The 27,804-nt window shown below is 41.2% G+C and overlaps 1 protein-coding gene across 1 annotated transcript; it reads right to left on the minus strand.

The window, feature by feature from the left end:
* Positions 1–1,382: 1,382 nt before the first annotated feature.
* MED17 (mediator complex subunit 17) lies at positions 1,383–26,716 on the minus strand. Its single transcript, XM_053561420.1, has 12 exons — positions 26,252–26,716; positions 24,009–24,175; positions 20,905–21,124; positions 19,257–19,393; positions 19,080–19,164; positions 17,693–17,845; positions 16,140–16,270; positions 15,164–15,348; positions 10,755–10,892; positions 6,662–6,779; positions 3,501–3,660; positions 1,383–1,937 (listed from the first exon to the last, which is right to left on the minus strand). The coding sequence occupies exons 1-12, from the start codon at positions 26,499–26,501 to the stop codon at positions 1,726–1,728; spliced, it is 1,956 nt and encodes a 651-aa protein (XP_053417395.1). The 5' UTR covers positions 26,502–26,716; the 3' UTR covers positions 1,383–1,725.
* Between the last annotated feature and the right edge of the window lie 1,088 nt (positions 26,717–27,804).

Genomic DNA, 27,804 nt, shown 5'->3' on the forward strand with positions numbered 1-27,804 from the left:
CCCATATAGAGGGTGACGGGTTCAAACCCGGCCCCGGCCAAACTGCAACCAAAAAATAGCCAGGCGTTGTGGCGGGCGCCTGTAGTCCCACCTACTCGGGAGGCTGAGGCAGGAGAATCGCTTGGGCCCAGGAGTTGGAGGTTGCTGTGAGCTGTGTGAGGTCACGGCACTCTACCGAGGGCCATAAAGTGAGACTCTGTCTCTACAAAAAAATAAATAAATAAATAAAAGGCTCATAATCCTAAATCTATCTCTTACTTATGGAAATTCTTCAGGCACACTTTAGGACTGGGGTGTTATTTCCAACAAAAGAAACACGTCCCTTGGCAAAGGTAATCCATTAAGCCATTAGTTTTTTTTCTCTTTGAAAATTCAGATAGCTGGGCGGCGCCTGTGGCTCAAGGAGTAGGGCGCCGGTCCCATATGCCGGAGGTGGCAGGTTCATACCCAGCCCCAGCCAAAAAAAAAAAGAAAAGAAAATAAAAAAAAAAAAAAAGAAAAGAAAATTCAGATAGCTAATGGAAAAGACTTTAGTTGGAGACAGCAAACCAGGGTCACTGGATGGAGGATGGAGAACCTCAGGAAAAGGCCAGGGGTCTCAAGTGAAGCAAGGAGCTCAAGTAGGAGAACAGACAAAAACACTGGAGGAAGCCCTAAAGATACCATCTGTCTTTTTTTTTTTGAGACAGTTTCTCTCTGTCGTCCTGAGTAGAATGCCATGGTCATCATTAGCTTACAACAACCTCAAACTCTTGGGTACAAGTGATTCTCTTGTCTCAGCCTCCCAAGTAGCTGGGACTACAGACACCTGCCACAACACCCGGCTATTTTTAGAGACGGGGTTTTCACTCTTGCTCAGGCTGGTCTGGAACTCTGGAGCTCAAGAAATCCACCTGTCTCGGCCTCCCAGAGAGCTAGGATTACAGGCAGGAGCCACCATCACGTCCACAATCTGCCTTCTTTCATGCCTCCAGCTGTCCTTTGGGGAAGTTCTTAAATTATCTATTTAGGTTAGATCGAAGTTCAAAGAGAGTAACTGCAGAAATACTTCACTTGGAGTGGTGCCTGTGGCTCAAGGAGTAGGGCGCCGGTCCCATGTGCCGGAGGTGGTGGGTTCAAACCCAGCCCTGGCCAAAACCACAAAAAATAAATAAATAAATAAATAAATAAATAAATAAAAGAAAGGACATGTTTAAAAAAAAAAAAAAAAAAAAAAATTGGGAGGCTGAGGCAAGAGAATCGCTTAAGCCCAGGAGTTGGAGGTTGCTGTGAGCTGTGTGAGGCCACGGCACTCTACCGAGGGCCATAAAGTGAGACCCTGTCTCTACAAAAAAAAAAAAAAAAAAAAAAAAGAAATACTTCACTTGCTAACACAGGACGACACCTTATGTGAAGTCAACAGCAAAGAAAGAATATTTTAAAAAGCAAATTCAAACCCTTAAATTAGTAACATTTATTCAACCAAATAAAAAATGTATTATTTTACATCTCCCCATACTGTGTATCCTAAAACTGTACATACTTCTGCATTTCAAAGCACTTGTCACTTACAAAGTGAAAGGTTTCAAAATGCTGAGTAAACATTTGCCAATTATTATTTTTTAAAAACAATACACCTTTGGAGGTTATTGCTTCCTTGTGCTTGTAGTTGATCAGCATACATTTCAAGTCCAAGTTTCTGCAAACTTCTCTAGAAAAAAATGTGGAAACTGTTCTGGAAAAAAATCATAGCAGACAAGGGCTAAGTGCAGACATAAGCAGCTCCATTTTATAAACAAAGTTTCGACCTTCCATTTTATTCCACTGAACTTCTTTGAATGGTCCACGAAGATGACTCCATTTACTATCTTGTAAAACATCACTTTTTGGAAGGTCTTTACACTGGTTACGGGGAAACTGAACCATAACCTTGCTGCCACTTTCAGGTCCATTACGAACTGTGGAGAAAACAGCAATACACTCATTTTCCAAAGTAGAAAATAACAAGGATAAATCCTACAACACTGAAATAGCCCAAAGCCACATTTCTCAGGGTAACCCCGTCCTTAAATGACTCATACTGTATTTTTAAAAAGTATTTAGAGCAGACAGTAGAAAAGAATTCTGTAAACATTCCAAATGTAAGTTTAAGCTAGATAATGTATGTGCCAGTACCTGTTAAAGTGCCCACTTATAGTAGGTGCTTAATAAAACATCACTCTCTCCTCTCTGTTCTATCCTTTTACTACTTGAACCGGACCTTATTCTTTCCATATTTGTAGCAGTACATTTAAAATTAAAGGTTTGGAATGGTAGGAATAACAATCCTGATGACACTTTTTCAGACTATCTCCTGGGAAAGCAGGCTATCAAGCTAAACATTTTTTATAACTACTGGGAAAAGAAGTAATAATCTGTTGCTCTGATTAATGGTGATGATTAGATAAATGCTCGGTATAAAAACATCAGGCTGGTGCAGTGGCTCACGCCTGTACTCCTAACACTCTGGGAGTCTGAGGTGGTGGAACTCCTACCTGAGCTCAGGAATTCAGGAGTTCAAGAGCAGCTTGAGCAAAATGAGGCTGTCTCTACAAATAGAAAACCTAGCCAGGTGTGTGGGCACCTGCAGTCCCAGCTATCTGGGACTACCTGGGAATACTTGGGACTACGTGAGGCAAGAAGAGAACCATCTGAGCCTAAGAGTTCAAAGTTGCTTTGAGTTATGAGGACACCACAGCACTCAATCCCAGGGCAACTGACTGAGACTGTCTCAAAAAAAATTAAATAGGTCGGGCACAGTGACTCACGCCTGTAATCCTAGCACTCTGGCAGGCTGAGGTGGGTGGAAAGCTTGAGCTCACTAGTTTGAGACCAGCCTAAGCAAAAAGCAAGACCCTGTCTCTAGTAAAAACAGAAAAACCAAGGTAAGAGGATTGCTTGAGCCGAAGAGTTAGGGGTTGTTGTGAGCTATGATGCCATGGCACCCACACCTTGTCAAGGGCAACAGCTTAAGACTTTGTCTCAAAAAAAAAACAAAAAAACAAAAAAAGGTCCAAAACAAGAACAGTAAAATAAAAACATTAACTCACTTATTGCACAGATAAATTCTTCTTATCTATATTTATTTATTTATTTTGGAGATAGAGTCTCACTTTGTCACCCTCAGTAAAGTGCTGTGATGTCATAGCTCACCACAACCTCCAACTCTTGGGCTCAAGTGATTCTCTTGCCTCAGCCTCCCAAGTAGCTACAGTACCCACCACAAGTAGCTATAGGTAGCTACTCCAAGTAGCTACAGGTGCCCACCACAACGCCCAGCTATTTTTAGAGATGGGGGTCTCGCTCTGGCTCAGGCTGGTCTGAAACTCCTGAGCTCAGGTGATCTGCCCACCTCAGCCTCCCAGAGTGATGGGATTACAGGTGTGAGCCACTGCGCCAAGCCATCTATATTTATTTATTAAAGCTAAATGTTAAAGGCAAAGTCCCAAAGTTCCCTCCCCACTGAAAGCAGCAGAAAGTACCTGAAATAGCATAGTCACCACTCGGGGAGGCCACAGTGATGGCGGAAGCATTGCCAATGCTCTCTATGGGTCCAAGTCCCATGTGATTGCTGAAGCTCAGCACCTGCCAGCCCATGACCTTGGCTAACTGCTGGACTGCATGTACCTGATGCTGTGACATCTGTGAATGAAAAGGGAAATTTCACTGACAAGCAGCATATATCTGCAGTGACTTGACATCATGATCACCAAGTCAGGATTTTCACTGACTAACACAGCAGCCCTACCTCACATCTGAGAAATCCCCCTGTGTGTGACTACTCGGGGGCAGGGCTCCATCTCCCACTGCAGAAACTTAATTGCCTGACCCTGGTTCCTCTGCCTACTGGCAACTTGAGCACTGGCACACTAACTAACCTTGGGTCAGCTGGAGACTCCTGCCCGGATCACTGAATGTGAGCAATGCTAACAGTGGCAAACGTGCTGCTGTCTTTCATTTGCCTCTGCAAGTCCACTCTCTACCCTGCTCGCTGCTCTGGGATGCTGAACCCTATGGTCTCATTAACGTCCTCTGTATCCTTTGGCTTTAGGCTGGGTTCAGGCAGAAGGAGGTGTCCACTAGGACAGCCAGAGGGAAGGCAAGAGAGTGAGGTCAGGCATTCGTTCTCCTGGCACCCTCCCTGTGAGGTTGCCTATGCTGATAAAAGGCTGCTGTCTTCTCAAGGTGGCCAGTTCCACATTACTTTCCCCTTTAGGGTTCCTATAACCTGTCCCTCCCCTGAACCTTGGCTAAGGACTGGTGGCTACTAAGCAAGCCCCTGTGGCCTGGTTAGCTGGCCACTAGTAGCGGTGGGTCACCATACTCCCCCTGGTGGCTGTCCTCTACTCTTAAACTTAGGTAAACAGATCTTTAATGTTTATTAAACAGGCTCTCTTGCAATTATCCTTCTGAGTGTGCCACCTGCTGCTTGTTAAGACCCTGACTGATCCACAGGGACATCAGAATGCATTCTGCCACCAGTGGTGAAGGCACGGTGCCAGGATAACAAGAGTGCCGTTCCCCTGGCTGAGGTTCTCATCGTTGAGCTTCCTTTGAAGATCCCTACTCGCGTGCAAACCTTGTTCTCTAGACTTCCCATTGATTCTGGAGCTAACCAATAGAGTTCTAATGTATTTTTGTGTGGTGCTTAAGGTGACAAAAACCATTTTGGATATAATCAGCCAAGAGCTGCTGTACCTTACAAATACATTTTATTTACTTGACACCAAAGGATCAGATTAATATATTTAATTATTTCTTCTGGGATGGAGAGTGTTAGTATTTTTTTAATTTTATGTGAAAAATATCTCACATTATTTTTTTAAAAAGTATCTTACATTAGCATTTTATAGCAATGACTGCATAATTTAGTATTTTAGTGCATCATTACGATTCAATGAAGATGGTAGAAAAAATACTGTTAGATAAGAAAGGTCTAGAAATTTGGTATCACAAGGCAAATCTGCAGAAGAGCCCATTACTTTCTATCTGGCCCTTAATATTTTATTTTAATCTGACAGCTTAAGATTAAAATATTCTACTTGTTTCGGATAATGTTCATTATAGTTTTAGATCTGAGCACTCTTTCTCTAGTTTTCTTTTTCTGAGACAGTCTCACTATGTCACGCTTGGTAGAGTGCCATAGCGTCACAGCTCACAGAAACCTCAAACTCTTGGGCTTAAGCCATTCTCTTGCCTCAGCCTCCCAAGCAGCTGGGACTATAGGTGCCTGCCATAACGCCCGGCTGTTTCTGTTGTTGTTGTTGTTTGTCGTTGTTTTAGCTGGCCCAGGCCGGGTTCAAACCCACCAGCCTTGGTGTATGTGGCAGCGCTCCACCCACTGGGCACCACTGCTCTGGTTTCCTGAGTGAATACAATTCCACTCTCTGGCCAGTGCAACAGCTCACGCCTATAATCCCAGCACTCTGGGAGGCTAAGGAGGGGGCACTGCTTGAGCTCAGGAGTTCAAGACCAGCCTGAGAAAAAGTAAGACCCCATCTCTACTAAAAATACAAAAATCAGCCAGGTATTGGGTGGCGCCTGTGGCTCAAAGGAGTAGAGCACCGGCCCCATATACCAGAGGTGGCGAGTTCAAACCCGGCCCCGGCCAAAAACTGGAAAAAAAATAAAGAAATAAAAATCAGCCAGGTATTATGGCAGCCACCCGTAGTCCCAGCTGCTTGGGAGACTGAGACAAGAGGATCACTTGAACCCAAGAGTTTCACCACAGCACTGTAGCTTGGGCAACAGAGTGAGACTCTGTCTCAAAACAAAACAAACAAACAAACAAACAAAAAAACACAACAGAAAAACCTCTTCCATCCTCCTGTGGTCCTAGAGATGTTGTAAACCTTGGCAAATATAAACAAACAAAAAACTTGGTAGGGTCAGTATTGGTCTTTATTCTCAAACACAAACTAAGTGAAAACAAATCTAAGATCTCTTATCTACATTTTCAATTAACTAAGTGGTTGCAAAATGGGCATTAGAAACTAAATAAGATGGCAGAAAAACATGGTTTTCCTCTTATATAATTTACTGCATTTTAACTACTTTGTAAGAATTTGGTTTGTTTGTTTTTGAGATAGTCTCACTTTGCTGTCCTTGATAGAATGCTGCGGCGTCATAGCTCACAGCAACCTCAAACTCCTGGGCTCAAGTGATCCTCTTTCCTCAGTTTTTCCATTTTTAGAGATGAAGTCTCACCTTGTTCAGGCTGGTCTTGAACTCCTGAGTTCAGCCAATCTGCCTTCCAGAGTGCTAGGATTACAGGCATGAGCCACCATGCCCAGCAACAAATTTTTTTTTTTTGAGACAAAGTCTCACTTTGTCATCCTCAGTAGAGTGCCGTGGCGTCCTAGTTCACAGCAATCTCAAACTCTTGGGCTTAACGCGATTCTCTTGCCTCAGCCTCCCTGGTAGCTGGGACTACAGGTGCCTGCCACAATGCCCTGCTATTTTTTAGAACAGGATCTCACTCTAGCTCAAGGCTGGTCTCAAACTCCTGAGATCAGGCAATCCGCCTGCCTCGGCCTCCCAGAGTGCTAGGATTACAGGCCATGAGCTACCACTCCCAGCCAACCAATTTGTTTTTTAAGCAGATAGAGAACGGGGCTTTAGATTTACAGCCCAGAACTATTACCTGAGACAGAAGAAAATCCTGCAGCTCCTGTTCCTGATGAGAGAGTGTAATTACTCTTCCATCTCTGTGTACAACCCGGATCTGCTCGACTCCAATGTTCAATTGCAGCTGAATGGACCTTTATAGACACATAGACGAAAAATTAGAAATGCTCAAAATTATCTTATACAATGCCACAAACATTCAACCTTAACATCAAAGAAAAAGAAAACAACACTTAAATATCTATGTGGAAGAAAAGGGGTCTTCTAGGTCCAACTGCATAATCAAACTCACCGCACAGTAGCACAGAGACCCAGATGGACCACAGCCTGCCGGGAGGGCCAGCAGCAAGATGAGGTCTCTGCTTGGCATGTGTGGGACCTGCTCTCACTCAGCAGAGAAACCTCCTTCCCCATAGGAGCCATAGCTCTTCTAGCAACCCCAAAGACATGGTTTCCAGGGTATCCACAAGATATGCCCAGTTTTAAAAGTTGCTCCATCCAGGGAAGTTCAAAGGCATCCCCACCAATTACTTAAAATTGCTCCCAGTCCAGATGCAATTTGCCAATCAGAGATAAGCAATGCTGCTTAGTAATGTACATAACATCTTTCCTTATCAGGTTTCCAAGGGATAGAGCCAGAGTTAATCAAAGGTCAAATTCTCATACAGAAAAGGAAAACCTTTTGTTAACGTTTTACCTTCTCTTCATAATGCACGCTCTATTAATACACAATATAGAATATGTACACTCTTGGCTTAGGTCAAATACAGAAACTCATAAAATAGCCAATAAATAACACACATATCACTGCACCCTTCCAAGACAACTTGTAAAATTTTAGTGTATGTGTTTAAGAAACTCAAAATTCTCCCAAGTCAAATAATCTGCATAAACAAATGCAGAAAAAAATAGCATTTTATCTTTCCTCTTTCCACATTTGATATTTCTTATAACTTTGTTTTATAGTAAATATCTGGAACTAAGTTGTTTTGCTAATTGTCTATTATAAAATTATAATTATTTTAAAAAATATAGAGAGAATCTCGCTATCTTGCTCAGGCTGGACTACAGGAGCTACGAGATTGTAACTCACAGCAGCCTCAAGCTCCTGGGCACAAGCAATCCTCAGCCTCCTGAGCAGCTGTGCACCACTGTGCCCAACTAAAATTATAATTTTGATGAATTAAAGTTTGTTATTTTTTCAAAAAACCCCATAAAAACTCAGAAGGTTTGAAGCAAAAGACACAGAACTGCTGAAAATTTTTAAATCTTTTTTTAAAAAATGAAGTTTGAAGGAAGAGGAATTCTTTTTTTTTTTATATATATATATATATTTTTTTTTGGCCAGGGCTGGGTTTGAACCTGCCACCTCCGGCATATGGGACCGGTGCCCTACTCCTTGAGCCACAGGTGCCGCCCAGGAAGAGGAATTCTTATCATTCACTACTGGTGGAAACAGCTGTGGCAACCACTTTGAAGAAAAATTTAGTAGTATTTAAAATTTTAAATGTCCTTATTTTTTGACCCAGCAATTACACTTATAGTACTTTATCCTATAAATAGAAATACTTGCACATGGACAAATTATTTTGCTGACACCCAACAAAAATGCTAGTTTTTGTAGATTAAGATTGATTAAAACTCCTGGTACATAAAATGGAACACGATACAGCTGTAAAAAAGAATGAGGTAGATCTGTGTCTGTGTCAACAAGAAACAATCACCACAGATGGCCATCGAGCAATGACTTATTTACACGTCATGTGTCTGGATTTCTGGACCTATCACCACAGGAATAATTTTAACTTGGAAGACTGCAGAATAATCACATATTATTTTAAGCCCTGTTAAAACGGCTGACACAAGAAGGACCTACTCTGTAAAGCATTTCCTGCATACAGTTTTTCCTGACTGATCCATTTTGTTCTGATCATGAAACCTGTTGAGCTACTAAGAAAAATATTGAGGGGAAAAAAACCACAGAAATTACATCTGACTAATAATACGTAGTGAGTTTCTTTTTGAGATAAAAAAATGTTCTGGAATTAGGTAGTGAAGATGGGAATACACTAAAAACCAATTAATCTGGTACACTTTAAAATGATGAATTTGGTTTTTGTTTTGAGTCTCACACTTTGTCACCCCAGACAGAGTGCCAACAAAAATGATCGGTTGGGTACCAGCCTCAAACTCTTGGGCTCAAAGCGATTCTTTTGCCTCAGTCTCCCTGGTACCTGGAACTACAGGCGCCTGAGATGATGCCTGGCTATCTTTTAGACACAGGGTCTTGCTCTTCTCAGGCTGGTCTTGAATTACTGAGCTCAGACAATCCACCTGCCTCGGCCTCACAGAGTGCTAGGATTATAGGCGTGAGCCACTGCGCCTGGCCCCAAAATGATGAATTCTATTATGTGAGTTATATGTCAGTGTTTCAGAACAGCACACAAAGCTGTGCACAAGAATTAGAGTTCGGGTATGACACACATGCTGCAAACACTTTCCTAGAAAGTTGTGCAAGAATCTGAACTGATTTAAGCGACTTCTCTTATGGACTTCTATCTTCCTCCCTTTCTGATTCTGTCAAGGTTACATCATCACTAACCTTTAACCATAATCCCACTTGTTTTGGTCTTAGTTCTATATATAAATAATTCAGTGTTGATAAGTTTTTCTTTCTTTCCATTGTACTCTCTTTTTGTTATGTAAAATTATAAACACAAACAGAAGCAGACCACAGTATAATGAAAGCCTAAAATCCCATCACTCAGACTTAACATTAAAAACTCATGCCAATGACCTCATCTCTATTCAACACCTACTTCCCTCCCAATCACCCAAATTATTTTCTTTAGGTATAGGGGAAGAAAACTCTCTAATTCAGCTTCATTCCATCATCATTCCCTGGAAGTTTTAAGATAGATTTCCCGCCCATAATGTACTCTTTTATATTTAATTGCATACTTATCTACTATTTTTCATTTAAAAAAAGGAATTAAAACACCCACATTGAAAAAACAGCATTATAAATGTATTTTCTGCCCCTGCTCCTAAGCATGGTGATTTTGTGTTTCACAGTCTGTTTTGCTTATTGTGGCTAATTAGGTCTGTTTGAAATAAAGCAATACTTTTTTTTTCTTTGAGACAGAGTCTCACTTTGTCACCCTCAGCAGAGTGCTGTCACATCACAGCTCACAACAACCTCAAACTCTTGGGCTCAAGTGATTCTCTTGCCTCAGTCTCCCCAATAGCTAGGACTACAGGCGCTGCCACAATGCCCGGCTAGTTTTAGAGGTGGGGTCTCGCTGTTGCCTAGGCTGGTCTTGAACTCGAGCTCAGGCAATCCACCTGCCTTGGTCTCTCAAGAGTGCTAAGATTACAGGCATGAGCACGGTGCCTGGCCTTGAAATAAAGCAATACTTACAAAATAAAAAGTACTCCCAGACCCTGACAAATGTTTACTAGCAGCACTCTCAGACTGAGGAAGGGTCCTTAGCTGTATGCCATCAGGTGGTAAATGTGAAAGGGGCTCAAACAGTGGCCCCAAACACCCTAATGGCTACCAGCCAATTTGCAAATCAAATAGGCTGCATCTCTATAAATGCTGGGGACAAAAATAACCTAGCATCCGTCACAGAACACAGCCATAACTCGGTTGTAAGGGCATAAATATGAACTGAGTTAGACCCAGGATCAATACTAGGTGAGAGGAGAGCTAAAACGCAGCTGTTTTAGGCACGACACAGACAGTATAGACAGGCCCTCATATAAATAGCCCTTCTTATTTCAAGCACACTAAACTTGCCATGGCTACTAGGTCAGAAATGAAGTGGACCTGGACACTGAGGTGAGGTAGCTTTCTGCTCGTTGCTGGGGTTCATTTATTTTTTAACGTTTTTTTTGCTGGGGTTCATTTTTCACCATAGCTCAAATAAACATTTACCTACTAGAGACTATTTTAGACATTCTTACAAACACTCTACAGTTGATATAATTTACAGGAATGTAATGCCATCCTATCAAATAAAAACCAAAAGCTTAATATAACTTAGCAAACAGCAATACATAATAAGCAACATATTAAGTGTATAACTTTTATTTCTGACACTTACTTGCATATCTGTTCATAGCCTTGTGATGTGATTAAAACTTTCACACTAGATTCGTAAACATCATTGATATTGGACCAATGAGCCTGTATCTGAGGGTCCTCAATTCGACTTGCTAAGCTGTCAATGGTCGCAGCAGTTCTTTTAAAGAAAAGAAGTTAAACTTTTAAAAAACTCATCATATAAAATCATAGGATTATAAAATTACTCATCAACTTCATGAAAATTGGATAACTTTTTAAAAATACCACTCTCTCTCTCTATATATATATTTTTTGAGATAATCTCGTGTTTTCCCCCTCAATAGAGCACCATAGTGTCACAGCTCACAGCAAACTCAAATTCTTGGGCTTAAATGATTCTCTTGCCTCAGCCTCCCAAGTGGCTGGGATTATAGTCACCCGCCACAATGCCCGGCTATTCTTAGAAATGAGGTCTCACTCTGGCTCAGGCTGATCTTGAACTTGTTAGCTCACGCAATCCACCCACCTCGGCCTCCCAAGTGCTGGGGACTATAGGCATGAGCCACCGTGTCCGGCAAAAAAATGTATTTTAGAAAAAAGGAAGAGGTGCTTCTGAGAACCTCTTTCCCACTGTGCTGCTGTGGTTCTCAGCCTCACATTCCAACATACTCTCATCACACTCCCCTGGCTCATCTCAACTCATGGTGGGCTTATCCTCCTTTAAGGGTGCCGGCCTTCTTCCACCTCAGGAAAGCTGGTCAGGACACAAGTGAGAAGGACATTTCTAGGGTACTAACTGATATAAGTCAATCATAAGTGTCAACATCTCTTGTAACAAATCCCTTGTAATGAAAAATCTTGGGACATATCCACACCTAGACCCATTACCATAATGGAATTACAATCATATTCAAGAGAAGCTAGAGGCTTTTGGCAATAATCAAAACCTTATACTTCAAGAAAGAAAAATATGATAAATACAAATGAGAAATAAGAATCACTTAGTGTTTATTACGTTCATTAGGTACCAAGTACTGTAATAAATGCTTTCCTGAACTATTTAATCTTACTAACAACCTTCAGCATTAGGTAGGCACTACTGTTATCTCTACTTTTAGAAGAGGAAAATGAAGCTTAATAGTGTTAAATAACTTACGCAAGATCACATATCTGTAAGCTGGGGTATAAGACCTGGCAGTTTAACTCCAGAACCAAAACCCTGGGAATTTAATTCCAAAGCCAGTAATCTATCCTTTATATGTTACATACACTAGTCAACAGCCACTGCTTAGAACCAAAGCATGAATCATGTCAATTAGCCATATCATCATAGGCCCTCACGTTCTAATTAAGTGATTCTAGCACCTTACCCAAAAAGAAAAGAAAAGTTTGGAGAAAATGGGAAACAATGAGAATAGCCAATAGGGACAAGGAACTTTGACATGAACAGACTTGGGAATTGCTCTTTCATGCTTCTCCTCCAGTACTGGTTTCTTACAATCCATTCTTAACTTCTCTTTTTTTTTTTTTTTAAATTTTTATTTTTAAGAGATAGGGTCTCACTCTGTCACCCAGGCTCGAGTGCAGAGGTGAGATCATAGCTCGCTGCAGCCTTCAACTCAAGTGATCCTCAGGTAAAGCTCAAGTGATCTTCCTGCCTCAGCCTCCTGAGTAGTAAGGACTACAGGCTACTGTGACTAGCTAATTTGCTTTTTGTAGAGGCTGGAGTCTTCTTATTCATCAATTCTTCAATTGCCTAGGCTAGTCTTGAATTCCTAGACTCAAGTGACCCCCTATGCCTCAGACTCCCAAAGTATTGGGATTATAGGCACAATCCATCGTGCCCAGCAAGTTTCTCTTCTTTTTCCATGACTTGTTTCCCTGACAGTGCTTCCTAATTCCCACAACAAATAGATTTGTGAGTGACTATGTTCTGCTCAGCATTACATGTATCAACAAATTAGAAATAAAAATATCTAAAAAGAAAAAAATCTAGCAACAGAGCACTGAGAAATAATTCATTAAATATTTATGTAATAAAATATTACACAGCTATTTAATTTCTTTGAATAGCACTTAATGAAAGATTAAAATACAATATAATACAAAGTGAAAACAGGATATAAAATTTTGTTTCATTTTCATTTTTTTGTGGTGTCCTCCTGAGTGAGGTACAAACTCAGGAGGACATAATTTGTTAAAAAAAAAAAAAAACCCACTCCACCCCACATATACAGAAAAATGTTAGCTCCTTTTTTTTTTTTTTTGAAGACAGAGTCTCAAGCTGTTGCCCGGGGGTAGAGTGCTGTCGCATCATAGCTCACAGCAACCTCCAAGTCTTGGACTCAAGCCATCCTCTTGTCTCAATTTTTCCATTTTTTAGAAGAGATGGAGTCTTGCTTTTTGCTTGCGCTGGTCTTGAACTGAACAATATAAGACCTCAAACTATCCACCTGCCTCGGCCTCCCACAGTGTTAGGGTTACAGGCGTGGCCACCACGCCCGGTCTAGCATTTTTTGTTTAATTGAGACAGAGTCTCAATCTGTTGCCCAGGCTAGAGTGCTATGGTGTCAACCTAGCTCATAGTAACTTCAAACACCTGGGCTCAAGTGATCCTCCCACCCCCTAAATATGGGACTAATAGGTGCAAGCTACCACGCCTGGCTAATTTTTCTGTTCATTAGCATGTTAATAGTTGATTTCACTGCGTATGGTACTATACAGATGGGTCTTTTTTTTTTTTAAATTAAACTTCTTGTATATTGGAACATTATTTCAATAACCAGGGGGTAAAGTAACATTTTTTAAAGCTTTGCTGCTTCCAAGGCTATACTTACTACTCTGAAATTTATAATGGTTCTAAAGATAGCTATTTCTATAACCCTCATTATTTCAGGGACTATTTACTATGGTCAATCAGAAATTTCCAAGATAAGCAATACACTCAAATGTACACATAGAAAAAATGTACACACAGAAAGTAGTAACCCACCATATTAATATACTTTATTATTTGTAAAAAACTTCTGCATACATTTTTTTTTTTTTTATTGTTGGGGATTCATTGCATACATTGTTTAATAAGATCCTAGGACCAGACTCCTATACCCACAACTGATGGATAACTAAACGGAGGCCACAGACACTAAGTGCCTTGTCCAGAGTTACTAGCAAGTGATGTGGCAGGTTACACACATCCTTCATCCTAAGTTCCCTGCCCTTTCACTGTACCATCCTGTCTTCTCTGTCTTCTCAATTCCTTTTACTAAAAATTGAAGGATCTAAATTTCCCTTCTAAAATAATAAAGTAACATGCTAATAAAACCATGACTATATTAACAAGAGAAAATTGAAAATTTATTTTTTTTTTTTTTGGCCAGGGCTGGGTTTGAACCCGCCACCTCCGGCATATGGGGCCGGTGCCCTACCCCTTTGAGCCACAGGCGCCACCGAAAATTTAAAACAAAATATCATTTATTGAATGACAACATTGAAATTCTGATGTACTATCAAGGTACAATTACGAATGAAGTAAAAATAGACCTTTTCATCAAACTCCAATAATAAACACAACACCCTTTAGCACTGAAAAAGATATATTTTTGCCCAATCACGCCAAGCTCTTTTGTAAACAATATAAAAGAAAGAAAATAAGCGCTGTAGTTATACAGACCTGGAAGTAAATCCTGGTTTTACTACTTTTTTTAGCTAGGTAACTTTGAGCAAGTTGTATAATATAAACTTCTCTAAACCTCAATCTTCTCATCAGTAAAAATTCGGTTAATAAAGGCCAGGCGCGGTACCTCACACCTATAATCCTAGCATTCTCGGAGGCTGAGGCAGGTGGATTACTTGAACTCAGGAGTTCAAGACCAGCCTGAGCAAGAGTGAGACCTCATCTCTAAAAATACCCTGGCATTGTGGTGGGTGCCTGTAGTTCCAGTTACTCAGGAGGATAAGGCAAGAGAATCACTTGAGCTCAAGAGTTTGACGCTTCTGTGAGCTATGACCCCACGGTACTCTACTTCGGGTGACAAAGTGAGACCCTGTCTCAAAAAAAAAAAAAAAGAAGTTAATATTACCTACTCCAAAGAACAAGGATTAAATAAGTTAACATATGGGAGAGTGCCTTCCAAACCCTAAGGTGTACAAAAACAAAAAATATAGAAAGCTTCAAAAGAAACGTAAATCAATTCAGAAATAAGTATCTCAGGGCTGGGTTTCTTCACATGAAGAATTTAGTGCCAACGTTAGAAATCCATGGTTAGATCAGCATCAGAGCTAAGACTTCCCCGTACTTGCCAGGACCCAATCTACGACTATAAACTCCTACACTGTGGCCACCTTCCTCTCCCTGGAGAAAAAAGTTAATCAATAGAAATACATGGAATAATAAAGGAAAATTAATTGCAATCTCAAAGTAAAAACAGTAACTTTGTTCATCCTTACCTACTTCTCAGAAAAATATGCTTTGCTTGTTTAATTATTTTTTCCAGAAGTCCTTCACTGGACTGTAATGAATTGATTTCATTTTTATCAAAGGCTTGAGGACCTGAAAGTCTCATTCTCTTGTGGCCAAAAGGTGCACTTGCTGGATGAGGCATCATGACAGAACTCAAGGTCTGTTTATGAAACTAACAAAAACAGCCATTTAAATAACCAATACCCACACAATAAACACTACACAATATTTATTCCAAACACAGCTCACGTCTTGGAAACACTGAAGGCAACAGATTTTAAAGATCTTGGCAGAGATGAATGCTAACATTTACTAGGTCACGCATAACAGGTCTGTAAAGAAAAGGGTTCTCTTTATTAGCTGTGATGTGTTCTTTTTTCACATCAGATGAGTAATGTGCACAAGTAACAAGGTTCTTGTTCGAGGGAGGCTTGAGTATAAAAACCCCCAATCGTTCGGCTTTTGAACCACAAGGATCTCAAGCTATAATTGTTATTTTTTAAAGTTTTAAAATATAAATAACATTCTTCATTGAATCTCATCAACAGAACACATGCAATCAGTAAATAGTCATTCTATTATACCCTGGATTACAGGTTCCTGAACTTGGCGGCCTATCAATTCGCCCTCAGGAGCTTTTTAAAAACACTGACTCTAGCACCATCACAACTGAACCAGATTTTGGAGTGTGTGGGAAGCTGTAACATGTACCTATTAAGTTTCTCAGGAGATTCTTTTGAAATTAGCCTAAACGGTGAAGAAGCAATGTGGAAACACATTTGTAAATAACCTATTATGTAAGTAGAGTAGGTAACTATTCAGTTCACAGACTGTGGCAAGACATTTTCACATTTTTCCTTATACACTCCCTCATCCCCAAGGATTACCAGGGGGGTAAGTTTGTGTATATCCATTGCCCTGAATATGCTCACAACAATACAAAGAAAACACTTATTCCATTACCTCCCTAATCAGTAGATGCAAATTATGCTCGAGGACATAAAGGTGGTCTTCAGGACTTTGCTTCTCAGTAGCAGATTTTTGTGATTTCTTATCATTTGAAGAATGGCACAAAGAAATAGATAACTGCAAACCTATTTATAAAAAGAGGAGAAACCTATTTATAAAAAGAGGACAGATGCAAATAACCTAAAACATGGAAAGGTTACAAACTGTCTTCATAAAGCACAATCATAGTCCATTCTCAAAAGATACTTCTGAACATGAATATCAGACCTCATGATTAATATTTTATACCAAAATGACTCTATTCATGAATATAATAAACTACCATGTATTTTAACTATTCAAATTCTGCTGACCTATAATAATGGCTGTTGACCTTGAGCTATGGCTAAAAACAGGTGGACAAAATCTATATATTGTTTCTGCCTGGCTTTAAAATAACAGAGTTGGTATCTGGTCTTACAGAGCAAAAGACACACACTCTTCCATGCTCCCAGGTGAACCAGGATAGAATCTTGCCCTACTGAAGCCTGTTTCTGGGCAGCGCCTGTGGCTCAGTGGTTAGGGCACCGGCCCCATATACCGAGGGTGGCAGGTTCAAACACCGCCCCGGCTGAATTGCAACAAAAAAATAGCCAGGCGTTGTGGTGGGCGCCTGTAGTCCCAGCTGCTCGGGAGGCTGAGGTGAGAGAATTGCCTAAGCCCAGGAGTTTGAGGTTGCTGTGATCTGTGACACCATGGCACTCTACCCAGGGCGATAGAGTAAGACTCTGTCTCAAAAAAATAAACAAATAAAATAAAGCCTGTTTCCTTGGTAAGATCTCAGAAGATCTAGGGCAAGATTCTATCCTGGTTCACATGGGAGCATGGAAGAGTGTGTGTCTTTTGCTCTGTAAGACCAGATACCAAACAAGTGTACAACTAACTATAGCTGTACAAACAAGTATACAGCTAACTATAAACTGACCTTCAGGAGAGTAACTCTTCTGAATAATGATTAAAATCCATTTCTACAAATTTAGAAATGTTTTGAGTAAACATTTTTAAACTCATTTAAATAAGGCAGAGAATCCCTGAAAGATCTCACCTCACTTCAAAGCAACTATTGCTAAATAGCCACAGTAGTGCAAATTTTTAATAAACAGTAGAATCTCCATCAGTTGACCACTCTGGGGACTGTAACAAACTGGTCAATACATGGAAGTGGTTAACAGAGGAACGAGGCCTACTGTACTGATACGTACATATGGTATATGCCTGGTCTATGCAAATTAGGACAACTTAAGGAGGTGGTCAATGTAGGAAAGTGGTTAACTACGGAAGTTCTACTGTATACTGTTTTAAAAATCTAGGAATCACGCTAATTAGAACACAGAATAGAATCAATAGGGTAGGCTGCATTACACGCTTTCCTGGCTGCCATTATGGATAGCACATTACCTCTTTGCTCTTAGCATTCTTTCAACACACCCAAATAATGACCCTCTTTCTTCTGTTCCCCAAACTACACAGTCCTGTTGATAAGTCTCAAAAGGGCTAGCTGCTCTTACTTGGAAAGGGCTGAGAGATAATCTGGTTTTTCACCACAATGTGAGGGATCTGTGATTTAATTTGAACGGCTTCCCGAGAAAGCTGTGCAAAAATTTCTTTACACAAGAGAACATTCTGTGCTGCTTCTAATTTTGTCTGCCAATGTGGGGAACCTGAAAGACAAGGGATATATGTATTAATTATCTAATATATTACACATTAACTAGCTCAAACAGTGATTTGGATACATTCAACAAAAGTTCTGACCATATTCTTTAAAAAAATATATAAATCACATTTCTTTTATACATAGAAAAGTAGTAAATAAGTTCAATCTTAAAAAAAAAAAGAAAAATTGGGCTCAGCGCCTGCAGCTCAGTGGCTAGGGCCCCAGCCATATACACCAGGGCTGGTGGGTTTGAGCCTGGCCCAGGCCTGCCAAACAACAATGACAACTACAACAACAACAACAACAAAAAATAGCCAGGCGCTGTGGCAGGTGCCTGTAGTCCCAGCTACTTGGGAGGCTGAGGCAAGAGAATCACTTAAGGCCAAGAGTTTGAGGTTGCTGTGAGCTGTGACACCAGGGCACTCTACCAAGGGCGACATAGTGACACTCTATCTCAAAAAAAAAAAATTGGGCCAAGCAAGTTATTATCTCAAATCTGTAATCCCAGCACTTTGGAAGACCAAACTGGAGCCAGAAATTCAAGATCAGCTGGGGCAATATATAGGAAGACCTTATCTCTACAAAAATACAGCATAATCAGCCAGGTGTGGTGATACACGCCTGTAGTCCTACCTACTTAGGAAGCTGAGGCAGGATTGCCCGAGCCCAGGGTTTGCGGTTAAAGTGAGCTATGATAACACCATTGCACCCTACTCCTGGAGAGAGCAAGACTTTGTCTTGAAAAAAATAAATAAATAAATAAAAAATAAAAAGCACAGCTATTTACTAATCCTTTATTAACAAATTTTAGCAGTATATTTCTAATGGTTCTTACTCCAAAATACCTATTTTTCCCTGGATGAAGCTGGAACATATTCTTCTCAGTAAAGTATCTTAAGAATGGGAAAAAAAGTATCCAATGTACTCAATACTACTATCAAATCAATATATAATCACCTACATACTCATACGAATGGCAAAACATAACTATAGTCCAGAAAGTAGAAGAGAAGAGACGAGGGAGGAGGGGGGGCATCTGGGGGACCTCACCTAACGTACATGATGCAATGGTACATTTCAAAACTATTAAGAAATGAGTATACTTGCGAAGAAAAAACCAAAAAAAAAACAAAATACCTCTTTTTCTGTTTTTTTTCCCTACCTATATTTATCTTCATTTATTTATAAATGTTAAGCTTGGAAAAGACCAGAAGTTAGAGGATGCAACATAACTACACCTGGTTTAGTTTTGGGCAAAGGTCGTTTGAAGAGGTTAACTGTACCAAGATCACCTATGTCTGGAGCCTGTTTTTGAATTGAAACCTATATGAAAATAAAAACATTAAAAAAATAGTTAGCAAATTAGCTTCAGGGCTTGTAATAAGAAATAACTGGAAAAACACTTCAACTAATACCTTAATATATGCAGACCCCTCCAAATCACTAGGAATTTGGACGTCAAGGGGACAGTAATCTTCAGGTATCTTTTTATCCAGATCAATATCTGTATTCTTTATTACTTCAAATGTACCATGATGGAGAAAGAGAGATCCTAATGGATTATTAAAAACAGGAAAGTAAGAAACAGTTAACACGTTAATTTAACATGTATTATTATGTACATAATAATTCACATCCACGTTCCTACTAAAAACATATGTGTTTAGGGAGAAACAGTGAGAAATGGTGAGCAAAGAAAGGAAAGAAAGTAAAAAAAGAAGTTATTTATAATCCCTTAAAAAATGTCTTTAGTCTACTGATACAAAATGAACTCCACAGGCCATCCAAATTGTTTTATTCGAATGGAGTTTTAATATAAATGAGTATACATTTAGAAAAAAATTCCTCAGATTTAAACCTTAGGGATAAAATACCTCTGGAGTTCAGTCTCTGTAATGGGTTGCAAGTGAAGTGTTCTGAATCCAGCAATAAAAGACAAAAGAAAAATAGTGCACATGACACCCTTTCCTCAATCAGTTCCTAAATTTTTATACAGTCCAAAGTTTGTGTAAGTGGCTTTGGCCTATTGAATTATCTGAGAGGTAATTAAACGAAACTGTTGCATTATAAAGGAAGATATTCAAGATCCTCTTGCAATTAAAAACAGTGAGTACGGCGCCGGCCCCATATGCCGAGGGTGGCGGGTTCGGACCCAGCCCCAGCCAAACTGCAACAGAAAAATAGCCGGGCGTTGTGGCGCGCGCCTGTAGTCTCAGCTGCTCGGGAGGCTGAGGCAAGAGAATCGCGTAAGCCCAAGAGTTAGAGGTTGCTGTGAGCCGTGTGACGCCACGGCACTCTACCCGAGGGCCATACAGTGAGACTCTGTCTCTACAAAAAAAAAAAAAAAAAAAACAATGTAACTGACTGGACATAGTAGCTCATGCCTGTAATTCTAGCACTGAGGGAGGCTGAGATGGGAGGATCTCATGAGCTCAGGGGTTTGAGACCAGCCTGAGCAAGAGCAAGACCCTGTCTCTATTAAAAACAGAAAAAATCAGCTTGGTGTGGTGGCATATGCCTGACACACCTGTGTCCCAACTACTCAGGAGGCTGAGGCAGGAGGTTTGCTTGAACCGAGGAGTTTGAGGTTTCTATGAGTTGGGCTGACACCATAGCATTCTAGCCGGGGCAACAGTTTGAGGTTGCTAAGAGCTAGGCTGACACCATGGCACTCTAGACTGGGCAAAAAAAAAACCAAAACAATAAGAATAGAAATCCTTCTTGTCTCCTTTCACGCCCCCTTTTTAAGGGTTACACGTAGGGCTTTGATTGAAGAGTCCAGTCCTGTCTAATTTTTAACTAAAATGCCAATTATCATGCAGGATGTTAGCACAAAAACCCCATCTTTGAACTTTTTATTAAATGTACCTAAAAAGTTCTGAAATTGAAACTAGGCCGTTTATTAAAAGGCTATGATAAGAGTGGTCTGTCTTATTTGTACAGAAAATTATAATTTCAAGATGTGACAGTTAAGAAATAATGTATTATAGAAGGCTGTGTTACATCGCAATCAACCCTACATACTTAAACACAAAAACCATTGTTTTTAACAATTATCTTTACCTGCACTCCTGTAGCTCAGATCTCCAAGAATTTTATCTCCAACTTTTCTAAGTTTCCAGTGTTGCCTTAATCGCAAAAGCTCAGAATTGAAGTCTCTTTGTAGCTTGTTTTCTTGGTTTTCAGTAACTGATTTAGTCAGTCTTTCCGCCCCCTTCAATAGGATCTGTGCTGCTCCAGCAAGTGACTTCTTTTTAGATATCAACTGCAACGTCTGAGGATTCTATCCAAAATAATCCAAACTGCAGTTCTGTATTATTTTTAAGTGACGTTAAATTACATATTTTTTATGTCTATTTAAGAGAATACTACATACATAGAAATTGAAAAAAAAAAAACAAAAAGGAGGGAAAGTACACAGATTAATGCTTTTTTAAAAATAATAACCTTAACCTCTTTCTTTGGTCAACTCACATAAAGACTCACATTAAACTAGAAACAGCACCACGGGCTCTAGTCACTATTACTCATCACTGCATCAACTTTCCCCAGCGTAGGAAGGGGTCCCTTACGCACTGCCAGTTCTCTCCTGATGTATTCCTGCCCCCACCCACATATACAGATACCCCCCCTTTGTTTTAGACAGAGTCTCACTATATTGCCCTCGGAAGAGTGCCATGGCGTCACAGCTCACAGCAACCTCCAACTCTTGGGCTTAAGAGATTCTCTTACCTTAGCCTCCCAGTAGCTGGGACTACAGGTGCCCGCCACAACACCTGGCTGTTTTTGTTGTTGTTGCAGTTGTCATTGCTGTTTAGCAGCCCCTGGCCGGGTTCCTACCTGCCTGCCTTGGGGTATGTGACCGGCACCCTACTCACTGAGCTACAAACGCCGCCCTTTGGTAGCCTTTGCTATACTTATCTTAAAGTCTGTAATCCCTGCTTGAATATAACCTATGTGACAACAGAAACCACTCTATCAAAAGACCCAGGAACAATGCCTGACACATAATATTTGACTTGATTAATAAATTACACTCCAATGAGTGTAACTGTAAAATCACCTTGTATTACCACCATGAGCTATTAAAGTGCTTTTGGAATTAAGATTGAAATCATGCATTAGTATTAAATGTGTTTCACATGATCATTTTTTGAAACCTGACCAGAAATCAAAATCTATGTGTCATATATTCATATAAATATCCAGTCGCCACCAATTTATGTATGAATTTCTTAAGCAGATACACTTCCAGAAAGCCAAGTTTAATAAAAGAAAGTTTTCTGGCAATACGAGAGTCAAAAATCACATAAGAAGTTTCATAAAAACATCACAATAATCTTTTGATCATATTAGGGAACCTAATTCAAAGAAGTTCCTGAAGATATTAACAAAATTCCTGGAGGCTCGGCACCCATTGCTCAGTGGTTAGGGTGACAGCCATATAACACCAGTACTGGTGGGTTTGAACCGGCCAGGCCTGCTAAACAGTGACAACAACCGCAACAAAAAAATAGCTGGGCATTGTGGTGGGCGCCTGTAGTCCTGGCTACTTGGGAGGCTGAGGCAAAAGAATTGCTAAGCCTAAGAGTTTGAGGTTGCTGTGAGCTGTGACACCATAGCACTCTACTATGTGCTAGGGTGATATAGAGAGACCCTGTCTTAAAAAAAGGAAAAGAAAATTCCTGGAGACTCTTTTGTGGGAAAAGCACAGAATAAGGGGAAAGGCAGTGGGGCTAGAGTAAGGTGCTGGTGTTCTAGTCTTGGCTCTCTAACTCTGTCTTGACTGCACTCTAACATACTAAGACCCAAATCTCTCTGGGTCTTAGTTTTCTCTTTGTTAAAGGAAGGAAACAGATTTAATAAACTCTATTAAGTCTTCTAGCACAATGTTTCTAGATTTTAAAACTATTACTATGTAATTCTATTTTATTTACAAATGGGTTCTAACAATAGAGACTTCTTCTCCATAACTAACTCGGTGCTGGTTCTCCTTAAAAACCTCTTAAGAATGGCTCGGTGCCTGTAGCTTAGTGGCTAGAGCACCAGCCACATATATTGGAGCTGGACCTGGTGGGTTCAAACCCAGCCTGGGCCTGCCAAACAACAATGACAACTACAACCAAAAAAGAGTTGGGCATTGTGGTGGGCTCCTGTGGTCCCAACTACTTGGGAGGCTGAGGCAAAAGAATTGCTTAAGCCCAAGAGTTGGAGGTTGCTGTGAGCTGTGACGCCACAGCACTCTACCCAGGGTGACATAATTAGACTCTGTCTCAAAAAAAAAAATCTCTTAAGCAGCCACCAATTTATCTTCTGCTGCCTTTCAATCACCTTCAAATGTTCAAACTTTGAATATATTCTTTATCAAATAGCAACAATTCTGCCCAGCTTTCAATATCCTCCATAATTTGGCCTAATTTTTCCAACCAGTCCCTAAAAAAAAGAAGGGGGGATTAGAGGAGGAAACTGAGACTTATGAGAAAATAACTGGGCTCGGTGCCTATAGCTCAGTGGTTAGGGTGCCGGCCACAAACACCAGGGCTGGCGGGTTCGAACCTGTCCCATGGCCTGACAACCAATAAAGACAGCTACAATAACAACAACAAAAAAACAGCCAGGTGTTGTGGTGGATGTCTATAGTCCCAGCTACTTGGGAGGCTGAGGCAAGAGAATTGCTTCAGCCAAAGAGTTTGAGGTTGCTGTGAGCTGTGATGCCACAGTACTCTATGGAGGGCGACAGTGAGACTCTGTCTCAAAAAAAAAAAAAAAAAAAAAAGAGAGAGAGAGAGAAAATAACTAGCTTAAGGTCACATGGCTAGTGAGGGCAGAGGCAGGATTTGAATCCAGGTCTACCTAACTCCTAAGCCATTTTATCGCTACATTTTTGTGTAGAATATTATAGATTAGGAATCTGGGCTATGAGAATTTAAGATCTAGTAACCTTTAAAATACTACATTATTAATGAAACTTAACTCTTCCAAGGGTCACAGGCAGATAATAAACTAATGAAGGAGATGCAGTTTTATGGCTTTGTTTTAGACCAGTTAGTCTTGAAATCTTCATCTAGATTTAATTTTTCAAGAAAGAAAAAGAGAATACCCACATAGCCAAAAAATGGTCCTGAGACTAAATGAAACAGTCCTATTCAGTTAAAGCTCACACATACCTGTTTTGGAGGAAGTGCATCCTGAGAGACGGGATCAAGAGTCATAAATTTTTTATCCCTAACAATACTAAGCACATCGTAGAGAACACACATCTCTGTCAGGGCACTTCTCAAATTGTTCCTCACTGAGTCCCAAGGCCAAAGGGAAGGCTGAAATTTTACCAGCCCTAAAAAGATAAATAAAGAAATACAGAGTAAGTATAAGTTACATTGGCTAGATGACAGAAAGTTCATTTAGAGGTTTAACAATACTAAAAGGAGAAATAATAGATTTTACTTCAACTTGCTACCTTTTAGCCCATTCCCTCCACCCCTTCTTCAATCTCTAATATTAAATTGGCATTTCTACATTTGCAAAACAAATATGACATACAAGATACATAATTCCCACAGGTTAAATCATTACGACATTATAGACAGGTCCTCATAGATCTTTTAAAATTTATGCTAACTTTATTTTTTTTTTTTGAGACAGAGTCTCACTATGTCACCCTCAGTAGAGTGCGGTGGCGTCATAGCTCACAGCAACCTCAAACTCTTGGGCTTAAGCGATTCTCTTGCCTCAGCCTCCCAAGTGGCTGGGACTACAGGTGCCCGCCACAACATCCGGCTATTTTCTTGCTGTAGTTGTCATTGTTGTTTGGCAGGCCCAGGCTGGGTTTGAACCTGCCAGTCCCGGTGTATGTGGCTGGCGCCCTAGCTGCTGAGGTACAGGCACTGAGCCAAGTCTTTAATAACACCTGCATTTACTATCTTAGGAAAGTCTCTCCTACTCCTGCAGTTATGCAATTTTTTTTTTTAGAAAATAAAAGTATAAGTTTATTTTATTTAGAGATAGGGAAGGGGGGGCGGAGCGGAGAAAGAGAAAAGATAGCAGAGAGCAGGGAGTGAGAGAAGGGAAGATGGAATGGGAAGAAAAGCAGGGAGAGAATGGTGCTGAAGTTATACAATTATTCTTTATTTCTTCCAACATTTTGTTTTATTTTCTTCCCTTGGTAATTTGATCCTCATGGAAATAATTTTTTGTGAGGTTTGAAGTACTATTTACCATCCAGCCCTGGCATGGGCTCCTAATTGTCCTAACACCATTGGCTTGAAATGACATCCTTACCTTCCCGTTTAGAATGGGTCTGTTGCATAACTAAATCAAGAATTGTAACTTTTTCCCCTCTTAAATCGCTGACAATAATGAAAATCCAAAACCCACTGGTATTGTTTCTTTAACTATCTCCTAATTAGCCTCCTCCCTCGCAGTTTTGCTTCCCCTAGAAATCATTTACTACATGGCATACAGAGTAACCTTTAGCAGGGTCACCTGTCTCTATCCACCCTCCAAAAGCTTTCGGCTGTCTTCATAAAAGCCAAATGCTTCTCCCCTAGCCAACCAGGCTCGGCATGACCTGGCCTCTGCCTATCTGTTAGACTTCACCTCGTACTCCAGTCAACACAGACCTCCATTTCCCGTAGTGCTGCTGTCATCGTCCACACTGCCCAAGGAAGCAAAGTAACTCTCCCAAAGTCTCTCTGCTAGTAAGATGGCAGAGCCCCAATACAGGGCTCTTTACTACTGAGTGGACTACAGTCAATACACTTTATTAAAAACGCGTGTATTTGGCCGGGCGCGATGGCTCATGCCTTAATCCTAGTACTGTGGGAGGCCAAGACAGGTGAGCTCAGGAGTTTGAGACCAACCTGAACAACAGGGAGACCCATCTCTATTAAAAACAGAAAAAATTAAAAATAAATAAAAACTAAATTAAAAAAATAGAAAAAATTAGACCGGAGTTGTGGCGGGCGCCTGTAGCCCCAGCTACTGGGAAGGCTGAGGCAGGAGGATCACTGGAACTCAGGAGTTTGAGGTTGCTGTGAGTTGGGCTGATGCCATGGCACTCTAGCCGTGGGACTGTCTTAAAAAAAAAAAAAGAAGAGGCATTTATTTAAAGACTTCAGTCTCAAATGCTCGAGAAGACCCACGGAAGGATAAGGAGTAATAGGAGTTATACCCTAACCTGCTCGGATGTAATAAACGGACGACGCTGGGCATAATACACCTGCTCGGATGTAATAAACGGACGACGCTGGGCATAATACACATGCTCGGATGTAATACACAGACGACGCTGGGCATACTACTATTCCGCGAAGCTGACATTTTCAAAGGGCTCCCAGCACTGTGTCCACCCAGCGCGGGAGAGACACAGGGACACGACTCGGCGGACTCGGGGAGCAGACGCCGGCCTCACCTTCCTCGTCGTCCTGGTCCGCGCTGGACCCAGCGCCCGCCCAGTCCTGCGAGTCGCCCTCGGGCCCGGACGCCTCCTCCTCCTCGGAGCCGGAACCCTGGCTGAAGTCGATCCGCTGCGCCAGACGCGCCAAGTTCTGGGACATGGACAGCGGCTGCAGGTAGGTCTCGGTGCCGTCCAGGCCCACCTCCTGGACCTGCTTCTCGCAGGCCGATTCGATGCTGATGCGCACGGCGCGCACCCCGGACATGCTGGCGGCGTGGACGGGCCGCTGGAGGATCCCCGTCGGCAGCCGGGACCCAGAACCCCGGAACCGTGACGCCCCTCAAGACCGTCGGTAAATCTCACGCAACGCCACAGCGGGAAACAAAGCCCGCGGCCCAGCCGCCCTCCCAGGATGCACTGCAGGGCACACACCCCCGCCCCTCCCCCAAGTCGCGTGGGTCAAAACTGCGCAGGCGCGGAGTCCCGGGTTTCAGAGAGCACTTCCGGTAAAGCTGGGCGGTCCGGTTGGGAAGTACTTCCGGGCCTCTAGGAGGCGTGGCCGGCGGCTGCGGGGAATCCGTGACCTTGGGGGGGGTCTGTTCTCTGTATTTCAAACATTTACTGGGTTAAACCGGCGCGGTGGTTACGCCTGAAACAGCAGCACTTGGGAGCCGAGGCGGGAGGATCGCTGGAGGTCAGGAGTTCCAGAGGGGAAAACAGGGAGAGGAGGAGCAGCGGCTTCAGCGGTTTGAATTCAGAAATGGTTTCAGAGAGCCTTTTGTTTTCTTTCTTCCAATAGGGAAAGAACTGTGTCCGAGCCTCTCAGTACCCGTGAACGCAACTCTCCCAATTATATTGTGTAACCTTAGAGCTGGCTTTTTCTACTTGTGCACATAAATAAATGAATTTAGGTATTTCAAGGGTACCCCATTTTTGCCATTGTAGTTTGAGGATCTTTATTGGTTAGGACCGTTTTTCTAGGTACTTACGGGGGGTGGGTAGCACCATCATTATTCTACATCAGTGCAGCTGGAGTTGCACTTGTTAAGAACAGCAACTTGGCTTTAAATGAATGATTGCTTATAGTTTGGGTCTCTTTTGTAAATGACCAAAGACAGAAAGAGAAAGGTGTTTTGGATCTGGCATGCTGCTTGATGAAAATTACTCTTCCAGATGTCCTTTCTGCCCTCTCACTTACTTAAGTAAGTACTTAGGCACTGAGAAATAGCAACCCTTTCTACGTTCCACGTTACAAGCAATGAGCTCAAACGCTCGGAAAGACAGCTGGCTAAGGTGATTTTTGGCCAGGAGAGTGGTGTAACTTATTGGGGGAGTTATCTTCATCCTCATAGAAAGCTTTTCTCTGGTTTTTGTCACTCAAAAAGGGACTTTAGATATGCCAAATGAACCAAACTTCAGAGTTTAGCCAGGTTTTTAATAAAAATTACAAATTTTGCTTAAGCTATGGTTCACTTTTCTTCAAAGAGAGAAACTATTTCCTTCAGTGACCAGAATTCAAAGGAGAGAAAAGGCTGTACAAACTCTGATGAGTAGTTCAATAACCAACC

Source organism: Nycticebus coucang, chromosome 14 (assembly GCF_027406575.1).
Source record: "Nycticebus coucang isolate mNycCou1 chromosome 14, mNycCou1.pri, whole genome shotgun sequence".
NCBI lineage: Eukaryota > Metazoa > Chordata > Mammalia > Primates > Lorisidae > Nycticebus > Nycticebus coucang.

Bases quoted from the DNA above. Each gene is read 5' to 3' on its own strand.
- MED17 (XM_053561420.1), bottom strand. From the start codon at position 26,501: ATGTCCGGGGTGCGCGCCGTGCGCATCAGCATCGAATCGGCCTGCGAG. The intron at 6,780-10,754 runs GTAAGTGTCAGA...GTGTCTATAAAG, and splicing joins GGCTATGAACAGATATGCAA to GTCCATTCAGCTGCAATTGA. The intron at 3,661-6,661 runs GTAATAGTTCTG...TTTCATTCACAG, and splicing joins AGGATTTTCTTCTGTCTCAG to ATGTCACAGCATCAGGTACA.